This window comes from Trachurus trachurus, assembly GCF_905171665.1.
Source record: "Trachurus trachurus genome assembly, chromosome: 10".
In the NCBI taxonomy this organism is placed as follows: Eukaryota; Metazoa; Chordata; class Actinopteri; order Carangiformes; family Carangidae; genus Trachurus; species Trachurus trachurus.
In genome coordinates, this window is record NC_139894.1 from 25,434,960 (window position 1) to 25,456,979 (window position 22,020).

The 22,020-nt window shown below is 45.5% G+C and overlaps 1 protein-coding gene across 3 annotated transcripts in view; it reads left to right on the forward strand.

Moving 5' to 3' along the window:
- The window catches only part of tenm2a (teneurin transmembrane protein 2a), a 51,644-nt gene that overhangs the window by 14,864 nt on the left and 14,760 nt on the right, over positions 1–22,020 (forward strand). The window contains exons 3-14 of one of the 3 annotated variants that reach the window (XM_083980832.1): positions 2,070–2,192; positions 3,482–3,708; positions 4,359–4,554; positions 6,199–6,300; positions 6,881–7,075; positions 8,533–8,733; positions 10,638–10,823; positions 15,729–15,875; positions 17,454–17,664; positions 18,723–18,842; positions 20,194–20,455; positions 20,733–21,000. In XM_083980832.1, coding sequence (XP_083836958.1) covers positions 2,070–2,192; positions 3,482–3,708; positions 4,359–4,554; positions 6,199–6,300; positions 6,881–7,075; positions 8,533–8,733; positions 10,638–10,823; positions 15,729–15,875; positions 17,454–17,664; positions 18,723–18,842; positions 20,194–20,455; positions 20,733–21,000 — 2,238 coding nt within the window. The remainder of the gene's footprint in view (positions 1–2,069; positions 2,193–3,481; positions 3,709–4,358; positions 4,555–6,198; positions 6,301–6,880; positions 7,076–8,532; positions 8,734–10,637; positions 10,824–15,728; positions 15,876–17,453; positions 17,665–18,722; positions 18,843–20,193; positions 20,456–20,732; positions 21,001–22,020) is intronic. The other 2 variants (XM_083980833.1, XM_083980834.1) reach the window with 2 other exon arrangements.

Genomic DNA, 22,020 nt, shown 5'->3' on the forward strand with positions numbered 1-22,020 from the left:
CCCTAACAAAGTTAGAAGTGTTGTTAATATGAGGGATGGTGCTTGTAGAGAAAATGATAACAAGTGTCTCTCTTTGTCTCTGTCATTTTTCTCCCCCTCTCCCCGGTCTCTGCCGCGCTCTATCTTGCTGCAAGGAAACCTGTTGACAAACGTTGGCCTTTGTGCTCCTGTCGCCGAGGAGTAAGAGTGCCATCTATTGGTCAACTTTTCACAGCCACCCTCAGAAAGAAAATTAATAAATAAACATCAGAGGAAAGAGAAAAAAAAAAGCCTTTCGGGAAAACCACACATGTGCACGACCCCGACTGACACGCACGCACGCACGCACACACTCCATGAACAGACAAACACAACAAGCCAACTATAGGGCTGTCTGATGTGTTCTTGGGGATGACCTAGATTGGGAGCGCCGTCACAATAGACCCACGATTGCTTACTGTCTCCGGCTGATTCAATAGGTAATCTTTCCATCGACTGCACCCCGTGATACCATCTTTGGCGTGTGCGTGCGCCTGCGTGTGTGCGCACGGATGCATGTCTGCGTTATCTGCAAGGAAGGACAGGCAGAGATAGCAAGAAAAGAGGGGGAATTAAAAGAAAAAAGAGGGAGAGGGATGAAGGTCAGTGCGATGAGAGAGGAGAGGGCAAGAGGTGGATATACAGGGGAGGGAGAGGGGGGGGGGGGCACTATAGTCTCTCTTTTCACTTTCCTTTGCGCTCCCTCTTGCTTGTTCTCTACACCCCCCACACCTCCTCCCCCCACCGATGAAAAATAAAAAAGAGCTGACAGTGGAGGCCGGGCAGGAGCCGAGGTGTCAGCGCTTTCCTTTGACCAGCGGTGGTGGTGGTGGTGGTGGTGTTGATGTGGGGGGGGGGGGGGGGGCATAAAAAGGAAGAAACAAAGAAACTGAGAGAGCGAAAGCGAGAGAGAGATGGGTGAGAATGAGTCTGCCCCAGCAGCAAATCCTAAAGCTGCATCCCCCTTCTCCTGCAACTTTTACACTCATCCCCGTGTGCACAAACCCCGGCCAAGTGGAGATAGAATTTGATGAGAAGGAAATTGATTCCCAGGCCTCAGATGCAGGTGTTATAGGCTCATGTGGTGGGGATAAGGCCGCCGCTGAGAGGCAATGCAATAACCCCTACATAATGCATGTGTATTCTCAGAGCTCACATCACTGTACCGGTACTCATGTTTACATGCAATAATGCAGGTGCGTTTTACCTTTTCTACAACAGTCTTTTTAAATATTCACACAAACAGCGCACCATCAGTTTTTCTACTCAGGAGGTTGCTCCAAAGCTTTTGACAGATTAAAACAATCATTTGCAAATTGTCAAGAAAAATACTTATTTTTTCTGTGAACTGATTTCCTACATGTTCAGTTCCTTGTCTCTGTTTTTTTTTTTTTTTTTTTTTTTTTTTACATTTTTATGGGAGGTGGAGAGATTTGGCAGCAGCCTTAGGAGGGAAGAGACACAGCAAGAGTAAAGAGCTGACAACGCGAGAGTGGAACGAACACACTCGAGCAGTCTTATACCACCGGCACACAATAACACAACAGAGGACAAAAGACGAGAGGAGAAAGTCATAGAGCGATCTCTTCAGAGAGCAATCTGTCACTTGTTCTCTGTGAGGTGGTGTAAAGGCTTCCAAATAAAAGCGGGAGGTGCTGTCAGGTTGAAAGAAGGCTGTGAGAAGTTGAGGTAAAGAAAGGGAGAGATTTCTTTTCTTTATGGTTTTTAATTGTCTGTTTTGTAATACGTGTCTCCATTTTTGAGCTGTAGGTTCCCTGCCACTTTGTTAACAGTGTGTTTGACTGATGAGACAAGTGTAAAGTGTAAAAGCAGCCGCTCTATAAAAGCTGCACTAGTTGCTGTATAAATGACAGATCAGGCGTAAAGGGTTGGCCTCCTGTATTTCTTTGGCTTGATGAGCTTTCAAGTGTGTGAGGGCTTGTTTTTTTTTGTTTTGTTTTTTTTACCCCTGATCTGCAGTCAGTCCACTATTCAAGTCGTGCCTATGTCCTCTCACACTCTTTCTGTGTCTCTGTGCTTTTTGTGTGCAGCGATCAACTTGCTGGGTTTGACATGGCAGCTGAAGCCGTCCGACGGCCCCGTGTTAAACAACGGACTGGGAGCCGGCTTGCCTGTCAACAGTGATGTGGCCACGCTGCCCTCTGGAGGCAGAGGTATAAACTACAGCACACATACATGCACACGCGCGCACACACACACACCATATTGAGATCATTTGATATTGTCTGTGTGCAGCAAAAGCCCGATCTGGTTTATTTCTCAGTGCCACGGAGCCTGATTGTCACTTAAAACTTAAATGTATAGTCAGCCAAACACACACACTGTGTACCCTCCCAGTGCTGTAAACATCCACGATGCGCCAAATGTGTTTTAATCCACAGCAGAAAATAGTCCCCAACAAATGCACTATTTACTCCTAGAATAGAGCTACATATTTTTACCGAGCTTTAAAGATTTATGTCTTCAGTAGCAACAGACTGGCTTGGGGCTCAGTGGCACAGACAGGATAATCAGAAAATATAGAATGATGGGCTAAAACATTATTGGATTTGTTGAAAGCAAGCAAGAAAAAAGGCAAATAGTGTCAGCCTCATCCTTAAAGGCCTTTAAATGTTATCTCTGCTGTGCAACATCCAAACCCAGTCCAACAGCACCCAAACACACTCACTCCAGCTGAAATATTTCCATAATTCATGAAGCAGCACTAGCCGTGCTATCAGTGTGTGCTGCTTAACCACTCTGGCAAGTTGTGTCAAGCTAGGTTTATCGTCTCAGTCAGCAGCAAAGGTAAAACACCAACTGCACAACTCCCCTCCTCCCTTCTCTCTTTTAAGGCCCCCATGCGGTTTTCTATCTATTCTTCTTTTCACTCGCTCAATCTCACTGTGTAACACACACACACAGCATGTACTAAAGGTAGATGTGGGCTGCTGCTTTGTGTCTGTATTAATGAGAGGACTGTTATATTGTGTTCCCCAGCCGTCTAGGCCAGATGCTGCCGTTGTTCTTCTCATTGTTTCTTTTATTTCTTAGCTATTCTGCACACACACACACACACACAAACACACACACTCTCAGATTCCTTTTTTTCTGTCTGGGACCAGCGCTCTGCTGTTAGATGACTGACCTGATTGCAGGATGCTGTGTTTCTCTGCGCACATGCCTGTCTGCCCTGCAGTTCTATCAGCTCTCTCTCACTTGAGCCCAGACAACACGGTCCGCAGTCTTGCAGGATTTGCCACAAAGGCATCATTTAGCATCCCACCGTCACATGTAACAACACTCATTTCAACATGAACCGTGGGCGCACAGTTTGCAGAGCTAATGGTCCTCGTCCTCCACAATTCAATGGCCATGAATTTTATAGCAGATTATTTCCAGTAAACTGTGATGATTAACTATTGACTCTGACAGTCGATGCCTATAATCACAGATTATGCAGTTTCTTTTCCCCTCGCTCCAGGTCCGTGGGCCGGCCGGAACAGCAGTATAGACACGGGCAGCATTGAGGTCGGGAGGCGCGTGACCCAGGAAGTCCCTCCAGGAGTGTTTTGGAGGTCCCTGCTCCACCTCAGCCAACCCCAGTTCCTCAAGTTCAACATATCTCTGGGCAAGGATGCCCTGTTTGGAGTGTACATCCGCAAAGGCCTGCCTCCATCACATGCACAGGTAGGACTGTGGCAGGCATGAGCAAGTCTAAATTGCACATCTTTGGGGCAAAGGGCTAATCACAGAATTATAATTTTAATCATTAAGAGCCCTCTATCTTCATATTGATCAGTTCAGAATATGTTTGAAAAAAGGCGCCTGTGTCATGGGACTTCTTAAAATTCATTTGTGATTCATTATAATAGTTGTGTGAAAAAACTAATTTAGGCTAAGATTTACCCTTAATTAAATTTCACAGTAATGTAGCTTTTACTGCTTCTTATTAATTAGAAACTACTCAATTAACAGCAAATTTGATTTGTAGAATGGGATAATTGCATCCAGATAAGTGTTTCACTGCCTGACCTGAGCGGGTGAGGGAGCATGACGTTTAGGCTGCAGTGTTGGAGTGAAAACACTTTCCGTAATGTTTCCGCACACCCAAAGGGAATGACAGCCCTCAAGGATCCCTCTGTTGCATTCTTTGCTTCCCTGTCGATTTCCAGTCACACTCAATTCCCTCCATCTTTTTAATCTTCCTGCACGCTCCTCCATGGGTCATTTTTCACAGTCTGAAGAAATATGCTAACGCAGCACTTCATACATGAATCATAGATTTCATACTCGCACTCTCACTTCCATTCAACTTTCTCTCACTCTTTCTCCCGCAGTACGACTACATGGAGCGCCTTGACGGGAAGGAGAAGTGGAGCGTGGTGGAGTCTCCGCGGGAGAGGAGGAGCATCCAAACTGTGGTCCTCAATGAGGCAGTGTTTGTCCAGTACCTGGACGCCGGTGCCTGGCACCTGGCCTTCTACAACGATGGGCGGGAGAGAGAGACAGTTTCCTTCAGCACAAACATCATGGGTGAGACGGAGTCAGAAGTTGTGGGTGTGGGTAAAGCGAGGGTTGAAGACCAAGCAATTGACCACTAGTGACACCGATTTATGGTTGTACACCTTGTACACAATGTTGGACACACAGGTAAAAAAGAAACAAAGGAAAAACAACAACATTTCAAATCAATACAGCACACCAAAAGCTTTTGTCTCTTTTTATTCAGTCCACCTGCTTTACCCACAATGCGACTCACATCCACATTAGTTCTCCCCAAGATGTTCTCCTTTAAGAACTGCACAGTGATATTTATGTCAAAGATTTTTCCCCCCAACTTGACAAAGGCTTCACACATCCACAGGGTGCAAAAACACACCAACAGCATGTGCACAATGTTGCCACTAGCAACACAACTGCGGCAACATTGTTAAGTAGGCAGGACCACTTAGCGAGATCCAAAGTCTGTGTTTGCCAAAACATAGTAGGCCAAATGGATAGACTGCATTCAAAAACAAAACACAGCTTATTATATCAGAGAGTTTAGAATCACTTTCATGGTGTAAATGCATGTGTGAAGAGGATAAATCAGCCACTTTACAGTCACTGTGCCAGATCTAAAACCAGAACATATCCAAATAAAACACTGCAGCAACCCTGGAAACCCGATGTTTTTAGGACCTGGAACATCGCCCCAAATATTTTCAATTGTGTTGGAGGCACAAGTGTGAGAACAAGGGGGATGGATAGAGAGAGTCAAGCAGATTGAAAGAATCCTTCAATGTCAATATCTGGCGGTAGAGCTTTCAGCAGGAGTGGTGGAGAGAAGGAGAGGCAGAGGCGGCAAGGGCAGAATTAGAGTGAGTAGTGAGAGGGGAAGCCGGAGGAACGACATAATGGTTGGGGGCAAAGCCAGAATGGAGTGAAGTGGCGTAAAGGACAGGAGGAGGAGGAGGAGCTGAAGAGGGGAGTGAAAGAGAGGGCTGGTATTAGGGTAAGAGGGGTTGAGATTTTAGGGGAAATGGGCAGAGAAAGAGGGAGGAAGTGTTAGAGAGGAAGGCATTGTGGATGGGCTGACTAATGATTCGAGGGAGAATGGATGCTGGAAAGAATGTGAGGAAGGGAGGAAGGGATGGATGAAAGTCCAAAATGCCTCCTCCTTACCATTAGCATCGACCCTGTTCCTTCCCACCAAACTGTTCTAGGTTTATAAGTGGGTTAAGAGGCACTAAAAGGTGGATAGAGCCCCGAAGTCATACGAGCAGAAACTACACTCCTGCTAAAATCTGCCGAGTTGTGCCAAACAACCGCACCTGGATGCAGTATTAATGACCTTGGCGGAACCAGCGTCAGGAGTAAACAGACAAAAGAAGAGAAGAGGGCTAGAAAGGTTTGAGGATGCTGCAGTAAATGCTCCTCTTTTCTGCTACAGTGCGCAGGGAAATGGTGGATTAGCTATAGACTATGTATAGACATGGAATCGTGGAGGAGGGCTTTGGCTTTTGATGTCTGCGTGAGACTCGGAGCGACTTGACTTGGTTTTTAGGATCTTAAAGAATGAATGGTGCCAATGATTTAATCGAACGCTTTGATGCCTGCCGTCAGACTCTCTTCTTACCCCGTCCCCCTTCTCCCGCTCTCTCTTTCTCTCCCTGTCTTGCTCCATCTTCTTCACAGATTCAGTGCAAGAGTGCCCGCGCAATTGCCATGGCAACGGAGAGTGTAATTCTGGTGTGTGCCACTGCTTCCCCGGATTCCATGGCATGGACTGCTCCAAAGGTATTAGCTGCTTACAGATGTGCTCCTTCCCTTTTAGGAAAAAAAAAAGAAAAGAAATCTAGTTGTTTTTTTTACCACCGTCTAATCAGAGGAGCAGGTACATTTCAGCTCCACGCAGCGAGCAGAGAGGATTAAGAGAAGTAAAGATGGCGCGTGGCCCTAGGTGAAGCCGAGACAAGATGACTGATGATGAATGGCAGCTCCCCGAGCTAACGCCTCCCTGGCTCTGTGCTCACCTGGGATAGACAGCTTTGATGAATAGTTTAGTTACCTCTGCCTGTAATTACTCTTCATGTCATCGCCACTCCGCAGCCCCTTAACCACTCTATTCACCCTCCTGCACAGTCAAGTGTTGCTCTGCTTGTGTGTGTGTGTGTGTGTGTGTGTGTGGCATGGGTTTCCAATTGCTTTGAGTTTACCTCAAAAAAATAAACCGGAGTCAAATTCCTTGTATGTCTGTACATACTTGGCAAATAAATCTGATTCTGATTCTGAAAAGTGCTGCTAATTGTTTCTTTTTTTTCATGCATATGGTTTAATCCCCCTCCCTCTCCTCTTTGTCTCCGTCCCCCCCTCCCAGCGGCGTGCCCGGTGCTGTGCAGCGGCAACGGCCAGTACGACAAGGGCTCCTGTGTGTGTTACAGCGGTTGGAAGGGGCCCGAGTGCGACGTCCCCGTCACGCAGTGCATCTACCCCCTCTGCAGCGGCCACGGCACCTGCACCGACGGCAACTGTGTGTGCTCCATCGGCTACAAAGGGCAAAACTGTGCAGAGGGTGAGAGCAGGAGAGTTAATGGTGTGGTGAACCTCAAGGGTGGTTGGTGTGTTTTTTTTTGTTTGTGTGTTTGTTTTTGGTGCATCAGTTTTCTTTTCAACAAGTCTGTGTGATTATTTGGAAGGAAACTTGAATGTCTGCAGTACACCAAGGACATCACACACACACCCATCTAAGCTGGGAGACAGCACATCATAACATAATCTAACCCTGACTGAGTGTGTGTCGTTCCCTCCATATATACAGATGAAGTATGATGCCGCAGCAAAACACATCAGAGATTTTATTAAGGGATGAAATCACTTCTATTGATCCTTGTTAAGAGGGATCAGCACAGCACATTCTCACTAGTCAGAAAGATAGACGGCAAGAGAGAAAAAGAGAGGGGTGGGGTGTGTGTGTGTGAGGGGGGTGTGGGGTCAGGGAAGCAGTGAGAGGTGAATATGTATGAAGAAAGAGACAGAGATGAGACACGAGAGCCATGCAGTGAGTCAGGGGTGAGGAAAGAGAGAAGGGAAAAAAAGGAGAAGAGTGACAGAAAGATGTCAAGACACAGAGCTGGAGAACAAGGTCAGCATTTTCTCTCCTGCTCTTCTTTTTTTTCTCTCCATCTCCCTCTCATCCAATTTTTTCCCCTCCTCCTCTGGTCTCAAATCTGATATTCATCACAGTAGAGTCCCTCAAACAATTTACCTGGAGTGCCGGCGACATGAAAATCAATAACGGTGATCTGCCGTTTCTGCCAGGCAAACAGAAATGGAGGGCCGAGGTGCTGCGCGAGCGCATGCCTTTATGAATGTGTGTGTCCGAAAAAGGTGCGACGGGGTCAATCATGCCTGAGGGGGGGGAGGAGAGGGGGGTGTGAGAGAGGTGTCAGACAAAGAGGACAAGGCGAGAGAGCGAGAGAGAGAGAGAGCGAGAGAGAGAGAATGAGGCGACCAGGACAGAGCAACGAGAAGAGGCCAGAGGAGGGGTGGGTGGGCGCTTTGCCGGGAGGAGGTAATTTGTCAAATTGGTTTTCACTCACTGCTCGGACTCAGAGCTGCCTGTCAACCTGGCAGACTGACAGTGTCAGATCCTCCCCCATGTATTAGCACATACGCACAAATGTGTTCACGCACGCAGCTAAGCGCTCGCACTGAATAATGTGTCAGTGAGGCTCGCTCCTCTCAGAGTGAAACACATTTGCTGCTCTGCCCCAATTATAGACTCAGCTATTCATTATTGTGTCCTTTAATTGCCTTAGTAATATGTCTGGTAATGTTTTCTTTTAATTTCATTATCATTTTGTGTACAAAGAATGAAAAAAATGTATCCCATGTCACAACTCTTTCCCTATAAAACTAATTCATAATACAGTATTTAATTTGTTTCTGACAGTTGTGTTACTCTTAGCTCATTTTGTTTTTCTCTGTGGTGTTTTCTTTGCACACTGGTGTACATCTGCGTTATTGCAGTGGATTGCCTGGATCCGACATGTTCCAACAATGGCATCTGCGTGAATGGAGAGTGCCACTGTAAGCCAGGCTGGGGAGGGCTCCACTGTGAGCTGCCCAGGGCCCAGTGCCCAGACCAGTGCCATGGCCACGGGGCCTTCATACCAGACACTGGGCTGTGCAGCTGTGACCCCAACTGGATGGGACCTGACTGCTCCATGGGTGAGTTTGACTTCACAGCTGCTGGTTCCCCTGCAGGGGTGAAATGTGTGGGGTAGAAATGGATTTTAGGGTGTCATGGTGAGGAGAAAAGGGCTGCTACAGACTGCCTATTGTCCAAACATATTTTGTGGTCCCAAAGGACACATGCCTAATTAGTTTACCATTTTATTTCAGACTACTTTGGTTCTCAAACTGGGCCTGGATAGAATCCACAAAACCACAAACTTGCTCAGAAACAGGAAGCAGCAACTGTTGTATCATCTAAGCCAAATTGGAACAAGCAGGAATAAAATGTGGCAAGTTTTTTTTACTGTCAAGACTTTAAAATTGCCTCTCTCAGTAAACTGTCAGTGACAGTATGGTGATGACAGCTTTTTGTGATTATCAGGGTAGTGCTGGAAACCCAACATGGGCATGGCAAGCCACTTTTATTTATAAGGCACATTTCAGTACAATGGGGTTTACATAACAGCAACAACATGTGGCATGTATAAAAGATAAATACAAGAAAATTAAGTCATAAATAACAAAAGAAGACAAAAAAAACTATGAAATATGATGAAAAACCACCCACAAAAATACACAACAAACCTCCGCACACGGCCCACATACAACAAACCACAAACACAGACCCACTCGCTGAAAAGATTAACATAAACTTAAGATGATGGGGGAAAAGTTCCAGAGAGAAAGACCAAATGAAATTCCTCCTCACCAGATCTGGACTGTATAGATACAGATAGAAGCACATTGCATGATACCCCAAAGGTCTAATTGGACTGTGGTCACTGAGCATGTCAGAAATACTCTAGGGAGCCAAACTATTACAGGCCTTATAGATTATTATTATTAACATTTTGAGGCTATTGTATTACCCTGGTAGCCAATCAAGTGATTTTAGTATTGAAGAGATAATGAAATGGCAATTTCTGAAGTTTCTTTTACTCAACAATGACAAGAATATTTGTGTTTTGGATATTTGGCACTTAAGTTAACCAGAGATGTAATAAAGTCTGTATGGGGGGTAGAGCAAGAGGAAGATTTAGGGTACCCAGAGTCAATTTCTGTGCATGAGATTCATAATTCCCAGCTGCATCCTGGGTGGAGTAGGAAAAAAAGATGAATATTGCTTGTTAAAGTCACTGGGTTCATGTTTAAAAGCCTTTTATAATAAAATGCTCAACTTCCACAGTCTTTTATCTCAATAAAATAAAGCCGTTAAAGCTACCACTGTCAGAGAGACAGCAGCCTCCGCCATGCCAGCTTGACGCTTCCCATCTCAAGATCACAAACAGAGCTGCAGCGTTTATAACGAGAAAAGCAATGCTTAGCTTTAATAAAGACCACATTGTTCCACGCAACGGGATCGCTCAGCAAGCGTGTATCAAAACATCTATACATACTACATTCCCCTGCGCACTGGGTGTCCCGAGCACATGAGCGGGACTGTCACATCTCACCACATGCACCGACGCTGGCTGCAGCATCTGAGCATCACAAACGGTGACTGTAATAGAGGCTCAGGAAATAAACCCTGTCGTCACCCAACTACAATTGCTGATTCTAATTGGAGGTGTCTTGTGGAGAACTGTATTTACTGTAATGTGCATTTGATTGTTTGTGATTGCCTTACAGACTTTACTTTCTTTGCACAGGGTGAAATGCCATAATCGCTCTCACGTGTCATGAAGTCAAATAGAACACAGATTTTGCAGGTTAAAACCGGACTAAACCGGCTATATAAATGAGCGTTTTCAGACGCCTTGATTCACATTGCACCACTGTTAGTCTGGTATTTCAATCACTATATTCCAAAATATGTTGTTTACTTAGACACCTGCAAAGAACACCAGGTTTTGTGTCCAGAAGTGTTTGTGACCCACATTTTTTCTCACTCTCTTCAGAGGTTTGTTCAGTTGACTGCGGGACCCACGGAGTGTGTATGGGTGGGGCGTGTCGCTGTGAGGAGGGCTGGACTGGCGCAGGCTGCGACCAGCGCGTGTGCAACCCGCTCTGCATCAAACACGGAACCTGCAAGGATGGAAAGTGCCAGTGTCACCAGGGCTGGAACGGAGAGCACTGCACCATCGGTGAGCTCCCCCTGTGTGTGTGCATGTGCGTGTGTTTGGATGGTGTGCGTCCAGTGTGTGTGTGTGTGTGTGTGTCTGTGTGTCAGCACGTGGGTGTGCACAGAAACACCAGCACCAAGTCAGACTTAAGTGGCAGCTCCTTCCCACTTTGTTAAAGGAATTTGGAAACGAGAAGTGGAGGCTAAAAAGGGAGACCTTGGGGAATTGAAGAGAGGGGTTGAAATAGCAGGTGGGCGAGCAGAGAGGAGAGGAGCAAACTTCTTAGAGTTGGGGGCGGGACGATTCCAAAAGAGCAGGGCTTATCTGTTTTTAGGTTGCCTCTCAAGTGCAGACCCCAGGAATCTTAGGTTCAATGGTCTTTGAAAAAACACCAAAGTTACGAGATGAATGGTAAAACTCTTCACCTCACTGTGATCAAAAAACTAAATCTCCCTCACATTGTTTGTGTAATGCATTCATGCACACAGTTGTGCTAGTATGTGTGTGTATGTGTCTGTGTATTGAGTGAGTGTGAATTTCTCTGTCAGTCAATCACTGTCTCATATTGACATCACTGTCACTTTGGATGGATGAGTGCCAGACTCCTTTGATTCACCCGCAGCGCTTTGAGACACAAAGTCTCATTTCCCTGTCACCATAAGCACTGTGATTGCAATCTGATACACACACACAAACACACACAAACACCAAACACACAAACAAAGCAGCAACACATGTGGTAAAAATATATACACGCACACACAGACGCACACATGCATGCCCAACACATACATACGCACAGGGGAATAACAGTTTATGATCTCCCCGTTTCCCCCCATCAGAAAGTAGGGCAGCTTTGACTGCAGCATCAGCCCAAGATGAAAGAGTTGTCAGGCCTTAGCTTGGCGCAAAGCACATTTCACTAGCACCAGACACACTCTCAGTGTTTAGCTTATCGCAGTCTGCCTGTTGTTCATTTCAGCTCTGCATGATGTTGCTTGCATTTATTAAAAAATAAAACAACAACAACAAAAAAAACTCTCCCCATCTCTTACCTTCTGCACGTTTTCTCCCACTGCAGACCATGGGAGCATGGTTGACAAAGCAGGTACCGTATCTGACTCTGGTGTTTTGTTTCTTAGCCTGTGGTGGTAGAAGCTAGCTGCTGCATTTGTGGGTTTTGGCCTGGCTTGGCTCTGTAGACTCTGTGGTGCTATCTGTCCATAGACCAGGGTGCCAGCCTCAATGATACCTCCCTACATGTCGTGCACTACTACTCACAGCAGTGCACTACGGCAGGGGTCGAGCTGTCATTGAGCCTTAGATGTGTCGTGGGGTACCGTAGAGCCTAGTGTGGTGGTGGTGGTATCAGCAGTGTTGAGGGGCTGTGCTGTGAATGTGTGGATGTGCATGCGTGTGAGCGTGTTCCTCTCCATATTTCTTATGTGGAAACACAAACACATAACTCTGCTCAGGTATTCTAGTCATGCACCGCATAAACACAGCTGTTTCACACGAGGAGAAAATGATGGAAGCTGTAAAGAACTTTTGAGGTAATTGGCGAATTTCATAGGCCACTGATGCAAGGCTCTAATGTGTTGTCAAAAAATACAGAGTTGTTGAGTGTGTGTGTGTGTGTGTGTGTGTGTGTGTGTGTGTGTGTGTGTGTGTGTGTGTGTGTGTGTGTGTGTGTGTGTGTGTGTGTGTGTGTGTGTGTGTGTGTGTGTGTGTGTGTTTTTATAGTTTACTTTTTTGGTATTTTAGGCAAAAGCCGTGATACAGTGCCTAATAAAATCATTTTGTTAGCACATGGGTGTGTATGTGTTTGTGTGTGTGTCTCAGTGAGCATCCAGTATCAATTCTTCTTTTTTTTAAATTATTATTCTGTTTTTTATATCAAACCCATCCCCAACAACTTAGGCCAAGAGAAAAAACAGTTAGGGTCGTCGGATCACACAAAGATAAACAGAATCATGAATAAGGGTTAAGAAAATGATGCAAACGGAGAAGGGTGCAGGTCCAGGGTGAGTTGTCGCACATGCACAACAAGAATGCTTAATAGATAGCCCCGCAGCTGAACCTCTGTCGGGTTACACAGAGCGGCACAGATTGCCTGACAGTACAGGTCCCCGGAGCACCGTTGAGAGTGTCCTCTCACCCTCTATGCTTAATGGAATAGCTCTCATTGTTTTATGAAGAGCCAGCCCAGAGAAAAGGTAAATCGCAGGGTTAAATAGGGAGCAAGAGGCAGAGCAAGAGAGAGAGAGAATAAAGAAGAACACATGGAGTCAAAGGGAAGCAGAGAGACTGGTGGAAGAACATGTGGAGTACAGCAGCCAGTGTAATTTCGAAGGCAGCTTCATAAGGACAGTAGCAGGTGAGTGGAGGCTGATCTGAGAAAGTGCAGAGTTATCTGGTCCATCTGTAAGCAGCGGTCTTGGATTCATGGCTGTGACCTTTACTTTATGACCTTTAGTGCAGACAGAGCTGGAAACAGGGGGAATGGAGAGAATAGTGGAATTTTTCCAGCACAATGTCTTGACTGAGTTTCTTTTGTAGACTTTGTTCTCATTCTTTCTGTCTTTCTATCTCTGACTGTCTCTCACGTTCTCCTCCTCCCTCCTTCCCTGGAGTCTTACACAGTATCTTTCTCTATCCAGGCATATACCCCAACACCCACCTACCCACCCCCACACGCACACGCTGCAGAGTGTGTGTGCTGACCCATAACCCAAGGCAATTTCTTCTCCTTTTTAAGGGGATTTCATCAGAGTCCAACTACATTAGTGGGGAGGGTGGACTTAATAGTTTCTGAAATCCCACTTTATTCTAGTTAGTATGAGGGGGTATCGACTGGGTCCTGGCATTAAAGAGAGAGGAGCCTATTGCCGGCCTGCCCAGGCAAGCCGATCAATGCCCACTATGGATTGTCCTGTCCTGGTGCTTCATAAGTATTTGGCTGCTTTAAATGGCAACTCCATTTAACAGGCAATCACTGCTAACTGCCTTTGTTCCCTGAGCTCAATACTTGTGGACAATCTTTTCCAGCCTGACTGTTAATACAGCATCATGAGCCATCCCCTGATGCAGAAAATGGTAATAATTAAAGATAAAAACCTTTGATTTGATTCCTCTTGTTGAGCTGAAAAACTTAGTTAAGCTTCTCTGCCCCCCCCCCAACACACACCCACACACACACACTCCACTGTCTTTCTCAAAGTCCTTTGTTGACTTTCCCTCGTCGCCTGGTGGTTGAGACATATGATAAAATGCCAATCGGGGTGAAATGCCTGTTAATTTAGCTGCTGCCACGGTTTAGATTGCACCATTTGTATTCATAATGCATGGCTTTATTGATGCAGCGATTTGTTACGGGGCAAAATACTACAATGCAACTTGAGTGAAATTATGTTCATTAATCTACTGAGCAGGACTCAATGAAAAGCATTTCATATTCATAATCTTTTACTGGGATATTTTGTCCTTCCTCACTCTGTGTCGGCACACTGCTACCGAGTGGGAAATGTCAGGGCATATCTCCAGGGTGCGTCGTGCTGGGTGTGTGTTTGTGACTAAGTGCCTTCGCGTGCATGCACGTATTGTTTTATCAGTCAACCCTGTCTTTGCCTCCATCTCCCGTGGGTAGACTTAAGAGTGTTGCATCCCGCTCTCTCATTTATTGAAGAGAAAATCACTGTGACAAGTTTGTTTTGGGCTCTTTGTGCTGCTGGAGAAAACATTGTCATTGTGTGTCATCATGCCTTTTTCCCTCTCCCTGATAGATTATAATGTGGCAAACAAATTATCTTGTGTCAGAGCCAGAAAGGTGTGATTTAGAGCGATACTGGAAAATGGTAAGACAGGCTAGGAGTTACAGGCCTTTCTGAAAATGACATTGATGGGCAACATTGTCTGAGTGTGGATGTAAATTATCAAATGACATACAGAAAAATGTCATGGTGAGGTTTCGGAGTGAAAACGAGGTAGAAGACGAGGTCTTAATTGACAAGTCTGCTGGTCGGCGGAGTTTCTTGAAGGATATTTTTTCCCCCATTTTCAGTCTTTTAGCTAACTGACCACCGGCTCCAGCTTCATATTGAATGGATATGAGATTCATGTCAATCTCATTTGAATGCATTCTCCAAAATGTTGAACTACTCTGTTACTTAGACAAATGTTAACTTCAATTTTCCTGATACAGACAGTCTTCAAATATCTGCATTAGTCTCTCTTGAAGTTGAGGGTGGCCTTATCATTTTAGTTACAGAACTTACTTGGCTCCAGGGCCAGAGATTCTGGTAGGACTTTTTGCATAAGCTCAAGTGAAGGTTTGTTAGTTCATAGATAGACTGACACCGCACACACACACACACACACAAACACATTGCACCGAGCATAATCTCATTCTCTCATGAGAAAGCATTACTCTCAGGCCATCAGAATCCCATTACCTACACTGAATCGTGAGTAAGAAAGAAACTGCAAGAGAGAGAGAGAGAGTGATGAGTGGGTGTGGCTCTATCAAGTAAGTGAATTGAGCGATCTATCCACCTCTGTCCACACATACACATGCACATGTTAGCATTCACCCCACAGGTGTACAGACACACCGATGGGAAGGTGTGCATGAAAATTGACTGTCTGAATTAAATTGATTCTTGAACAATCAATACTTACAGTGTGCTACTGTGTGCTTATTCAATTGACTGAGACTCATTTGGTCTATCAGAACCATATGAACAATTGTATGTGATGTGTGTTTGTGCGCCTGTGTGTGTGTTTGTTTGTGAGATAGAGAGAGAAAGAGAGAGCTCACCTGTACATCAGTGGTAACAAAACCAACAAGAATCATCCTCCCGTCATCTCTCCCCCTCTTCCTCCCTCCTCACCTCCCTCCCCCACTCTCCTCCTGTCCTCTCCTCGCAGACGGCTGTCCTAACTTGTGTAACGGGAACGGCCAGTGCACCATGGGACAGCAGAGCTGGCACTGCGAATGCCAGACAGGCTGGAGGGGGCCCGGCTGCAGTGTTGCCATGGAGACCTCCTGTGCTGACAACAAGGACAACGAAGGAGGTGAAGTGGGGGGAGATGGAGCAAGTTTGTTTCGTGAAGCAGACCTCGCTTGAAAAAAGAGAGCCCACTTGAAAAATGCAGGGTTGCCAACTTTCTGTCCTGGGCTGGAGTGAGATTCTGTTGGCGGGGGGGTGGGGGGGGGGTTGTCTATAATAATAATAATAGTTATGTTTATTGTAGTTTTTCTCTCTCTCTCTCTCTCTCTCTCTCTCTCTCTCTCTCTCTCTCTCTCTCTCTCTCTCTCTCTCTCTCACACACACACACACACACACACACACACACACACACACACACACACACACACACACACACACACACACACACACACACACACAAACTGAGTAGAGGTGTAATAGGTGACAAAATACGTATATCCCTCTAGGGGGGTCTGGGGGCACCCCCCCAGAAAAAAATTGTGATTTTAACATGTATTTGAAGCATTCTGGTGTAGCCTACTCTGAGAAGAAAATAAAGGGAAAACACAACATTTGCTTCAGATAAGAGGGAAAAAAGCAGATCTGTGGTTCCTATCATTGTATGGCTGGAGTGTATGAAACTGGTCTAGTGGGGAGCTGTGGCTTTTGGCCTGGACCAGCCTATTGAGCCTATTAATATATGAAAGGACAGAACAGACATGTCCTGTGATTTTCAGTCTTCTACTACAGCCTGATGATACAAGTCAGGTCCTGAAATGTGTGTTTCTCTTCTGTAATAAACACCTACCCATTCGGAGTTTGCAGGTATGGCCCACGTGCATGCATGCGCAGTTGCGCACACACGTACACACAGACGTACACACACACACACACACACCTGTTGCTGCGCTGTCTCTCTCTCCTCTGCTCTCTGGACTGAGCTGCCTGGCAGTACTTTTGTGCTACCCAGTCTGCATCTTGATTTTATAGTTTTCAACGGACTGGCCCAACCAGCCCGACCGCAGGCGTCAGTTCGAGCCGCGTTCAGTCTGAAAACACTCGGTCAGGTCAGGTTGTGTCTCGGGCTTCGCTCTCTCCCTCTTTTTTTTGGCCATCGGATTCGGACCAAGTCGGGTCCAGGCTTCAGCACCGTGCCGCTGTTGGGGGGGGGGGGGGGGGGGGGTCGCGGATCGACAACTCCCCGTCCTACTGTGCTGTGATCACAGGCTTGAGCAGCCGTCCAATCGACACGCGGATAAGCATCACGCACACCAATCAGAGAGCCTATTGATGAGTGCCAAGCTTGCTTTAATTTTTTATTTTTTTTTTTTGCCAAATCGCTTGATTTTGGCGTGAGAATTGTTTGAGTGGCGTGAGAGCGTGAGACAGGACCTAAAAGCGTGTGACACACGCCAGATGCGTGAGAGTTGGCAACCCTGAAAATGTTGCTAGTGAACGAAATGAATAGAGAAAAACTAATGAATTAAAAAAATAGAAAAGAGGCTGAGGTCTCATGAGAAGAGCCCTCAGTACAGTTTGTAAAATTAAACAAAGATCATTGTGATATTACATCAAGAATAGAAGAAGCAGGGGCAATTATCTTGCATTCCTTGCTGCTCTTACTCTCCCACCTCATCACTGCTCTCTCCCTCCCTCCTATCAGATGGACTAACGGACTGCATGGACCCAGACTGCTGCATCCAGAGCCCCTGTCAGAACAGTCCACTGTGCCGCGGCTCCCGGGACCCTCTGCTAGTCATCCAGCAAAGCCCCACGTCCCAGCCTCACGTCCGCTCTTTCTTCGACCGCGTCAAAATGCTCGTGGGTCGGGACAGTACCCACATCATCCCCGGGGAAAACCCGTTCAACTCCAGGTATGGTAGGAAGCACACACAGACAAAAGCATATAATGGCATGCTATTAATACCACCTCTGGTCTCCAAGACAACCAGAGACTCATATGCATATTAAAAGAGCTTGACAAACTGTCCTGAGACCTCACAGTTCCAAGTACAACTTTTCAAAATAAAAGCATCAAACTTTCAAGTCGTACAGTGCAAGTAGTGTCAGTGAAACAGCATTAGCAGCATTAGAGCATTTTAGCAAATACATTAATTAGACTGATATTTAGTCAAGTAATACTTAAAATCCCATCTGACTAATAATATTGCACTATTTTATATAATGGTAAAGTGTTAGTTGTATTAATGTATGTACATATCCATGAGTGATGGATGAGTCATTGAACAGCAGTTCACAGAAAAAGAACAGAGAGTGTTTTCATACATGAACACATGATTAATGCAGGAATTCGAAGTTTTGTCCCACAAATTTCATTTTCCTGATTAACACCCTGACGCTCTTAGAAAGGTTTGATATTAATGTGTATGAAGAAATCCCTTGAAAAATATCCAAATTTTAGATTCATCATCACAAATATCAAACAGACTTTAGATTGGTCCACAGAGTCGGCCAAGACCTCAACAAATCCCAGAGCCAGCGGCAGACCAAGCCAAGATTCCCCCATAGATTTAGTGGAGCTGTGAAGCACTGCCCATGCTGCTGGTTCTCCTATTAATACATTTACACACAAGATGTTTCAAAGGAAATAACTCATCAAAGTGATGGTGCTCTGTAGAGTTGGGATGTTATTCTATACGTATCAGTTCTCTAGGAGACACACACACGTACACACACACACGTATCCATCTACATTGTCATGGTATGTTTACATGATTGACGTGAGCTAATCTAAATGATGTGGGCCGCTGATTGTGTTGAGTGGGTAGAAGACCAGAGCAATAAATGAATGAGCAAATTGGATGATTGAAAGACGGAGAGATTAATCAAACCAAATGACTGATGGTTAGGAAGATTGGGCTGATAGATTGACTATCGCTCCGTCACTCTTGTCTCCTCTGTCTTCTTCCAGTTTGGCATCTCTGATCCGGGGTCAGGTGCTGACTACAGATGGAACCCCTCTGGTGGGGGTGAACGTGTCTTTTGTCAACTACCCTCACTACGGATACACGCTGACACGGCAGGATGGAATGTATGTACAACAGCTACCCAGCATGCTTTGCTGAGACTCTGAAACTACCTCACCACATAGGCTGTGTGATTAGATTAGATTAGAGTAGATTAGATTAGATTAGATTAGATAAAATCAGATTAGATTAGATTAGATTAAATTAGATTAGATTAGATAACTTTCACGATCCCAAGAGAAAACAAAGCTGTTTATGCTGCAAATAAATTGATAGCGCAAAAAAAGGGGATTTCAAATAAGAGCAGAGTAAATGGATTTAGAAAAAAAACAAACTGAAAATTAAAACACCACAATTTCCTTCAGTGGTAATGAACAAATTTACTTTATAAAGACAAAGTGAAAGCAAGTGTGAAAATGGAAGACAAGATGCAAGATTGTTCGATCTACGGTTTGTTTTACTCAACGGAAATACGTGAATCCAAAAAAATGTCCATCAGAGAAACTTTTGAAAGAAAATCAAGCCTAAAACTGGATTTTTGAGCACCATAACTTTTTGATTAACCCATCTGATATGTCTTTCTATTTCCTCCTCAGGACTTCCAGCTTGCACAGAGTTTTAGGCTGCTTTAATTTGACTCTCCTCCCTACAAGTTGTACTGGACTTGAGTCTGGCTGACATTCTTTAACATGCTACTCCAACATCTGATCCACTGGTTCCTCAGACTGACTTGTTCTCATTATGTGTGCAGTTTCTGTGTTTCCTGTCTCAGGTTCTTTAAGCACTTCTCTCCTCTTATCAGTGGTTGCTTTACAGTATTTTCCTCCAGCCAGGCCAAGCTGACACCGACACATCTGAACTTCTAGTAACATTTAATTGACCTTGTGTTCCAGGGGCCGTTACTCACTGGCTTCACAGTCTTGTGAACATGTTCTGGTGTCCCTGTCTGACATTGTTTTGATGAGTTTTCTTCTTTTTCAGTTGTTAGAGGCTCTTACAATCTTGTCATCAGCAATGTGAATGTGTCGATGTCCTAATCATTTATTTGCAGCTGTCAACCATAATTTGGTGACAAAAGGTTAGAGGAGAAGACTGTTATTGTTACATTACTGTTATAAGATCACTGCAGTGCTGAAACCAGTGCTCTAACACTGTGGTGTTCATGTTTCAGACATATATCTGTTGTCTAGAGTGACTGTCTAGACATGTGTGTTTTAAGTGTTTACTGTGCCACATAATGTTGAAATATTTATTCCAGGTATTTTTTGGTGTTGAATTATTTCTAAAGCAGTGGAGTAAATATTAAATTAGAAGACGAAAAAACACTGACATAGTATAAGTCCAAGTAACAGTCCATCCACCACAGCACTCCCCACCTGTACCTCATTCCCATCCTCTTCTCGCAAACCTCTCCAGGTTTGACCTGATAGCTAACGGTGGTGCATCACTGACTCTGCGGTTCGAGCGTGCCCCCTTCCTGAGCCAGGAGCGCACCGTGTGGCTGCCCTGGAGCCAGTTTTATGCAATGGACACTCTGGTGCTTAAGACAGAAGAGAACACGATCCCGGGCTGTGACCTGAGCGGCTTCGTCAGGCCTGACCCTCTTGTGATTGCATCCCCTCTCTCCTCCTTCTTCAGCTCCAAGCCAGGGGAGAAACCCATCATACCGGAGACACAGGTGCAGTACCACTGACCTCTGGCAGCCGGTTAATCTTCCTTCTGGTTCCCTCGCTCTCACTCTCCTGTATGCCTGTCTCTTGTAGCTCTCTTTCTCCTTTCGCTTCCATAGCTTTTCCCCCATTCGTTCCCTCTTTCTCTATTTCTTTATTGCTTCCATTGTTTTTTCTCCCTTTTTTGTCCTTCAGCCGTCAGTGGAAGCGTGACCCCCATTACTCCCTCAGTCTCTAATCCCCCCTAATCCCTCTCTCCTGTCATCCCCTCTCTTTGTCTTCCAGGTGCTGCATGAGCAGATCGAGGTACCTGGCACTAGCCTAAAGCTGTGCTACCTAAGCTCCAGGACACAGGGTTACCGCTCCCTGCTCAAGGTCACAATGACTCCAGCCGTGGTGTCTATGGGCCTGTTGAAGGTTCACCTGATGGTCGCAGTGGAGGGCCACCTTTTCCAGAAGTGGTTCCACGCCTCACCCAATTTGGCCTATACCTACATCTGGGATAAGACCGATGCATATGGGCAGAGGGTCTACGGGCTTTCTGAAGCTGTTGGTGAGTAGGAGGGATGCTTGGAGGAGAAACTGTGTCGGAGGGGAGTTGGGCCATTTTCTTTCCAGCCATGCAGTCACTGAATAGATTAGAAACTTCACCAGTAAGGCAGCACTGGGTCTGACAGTGGGAAAGAGTGCTAATTAGGAGGCTTGAAGGAGAGATAATATACAAGAAACCCAGCCACCATCTACTATGCAGCCTATCCCCGTTAAGTGCCCTTTTTTTTTTCTTCTAGATGTCTATTTTTTTATTGAGGCCGCGTGTGGTTCAGTCAGCCAGCCGTAACTGTGGTGAAGGGTTATTAGCCATCAGTGTGAGTTAGCAGTTAGCCACTGGAGCAGCAAGCAGGAGTCCAGGGGAGCCTCGGTGCTATTACATTCTGCTGTCACAGTCGCTCACAGATGCTGTCAGCCAAACACTGCTGTCAGGCCACAGATGCAGTGGACATCTGGGACTTCCGTGTGGACTAAAATCATGAGGGGCATATGGTTTTTGAAATCACATTCACTCAAAGTTCCCCGGCGTAACTGTAATTTTACATTTCTCAGAGAAAACAAAGCATTTACTTGGCGTATGATTGTGTTATGTTTTGCTAACTGTGGATACCGATATAGGTATACTACATACTACATTGTTTGCACTGGAGCTGAAAAAGTGCTGGCAATATAGCACTCTGACTTGAGACTCAAATAGAGGTTGATGTGTGAACACACCTTTGACTAGTAGGAACACAACAGCCTACAAATGCATACAGGCATAGGCATACAGATGTATACACAGCACATGAAAACTGTATAAACACATGCATCCATAAAAAAAACTCTTGGCATGCGGTCGCCTCCTCAAGGCAACTCAGTATCCCTGTTTGTACCAGCACCACCGTCATCGCTTTCAGCACATGTGCATGACTGAGACATAATGTTTCCGCCAGCAGAGCTTTCACCGTAGCAACCGGCGTGGCCCGTAGATTTAAAGGCCCATCAGGCAATCTGTCCAATTAACAAGGTTTTTAATTGATTT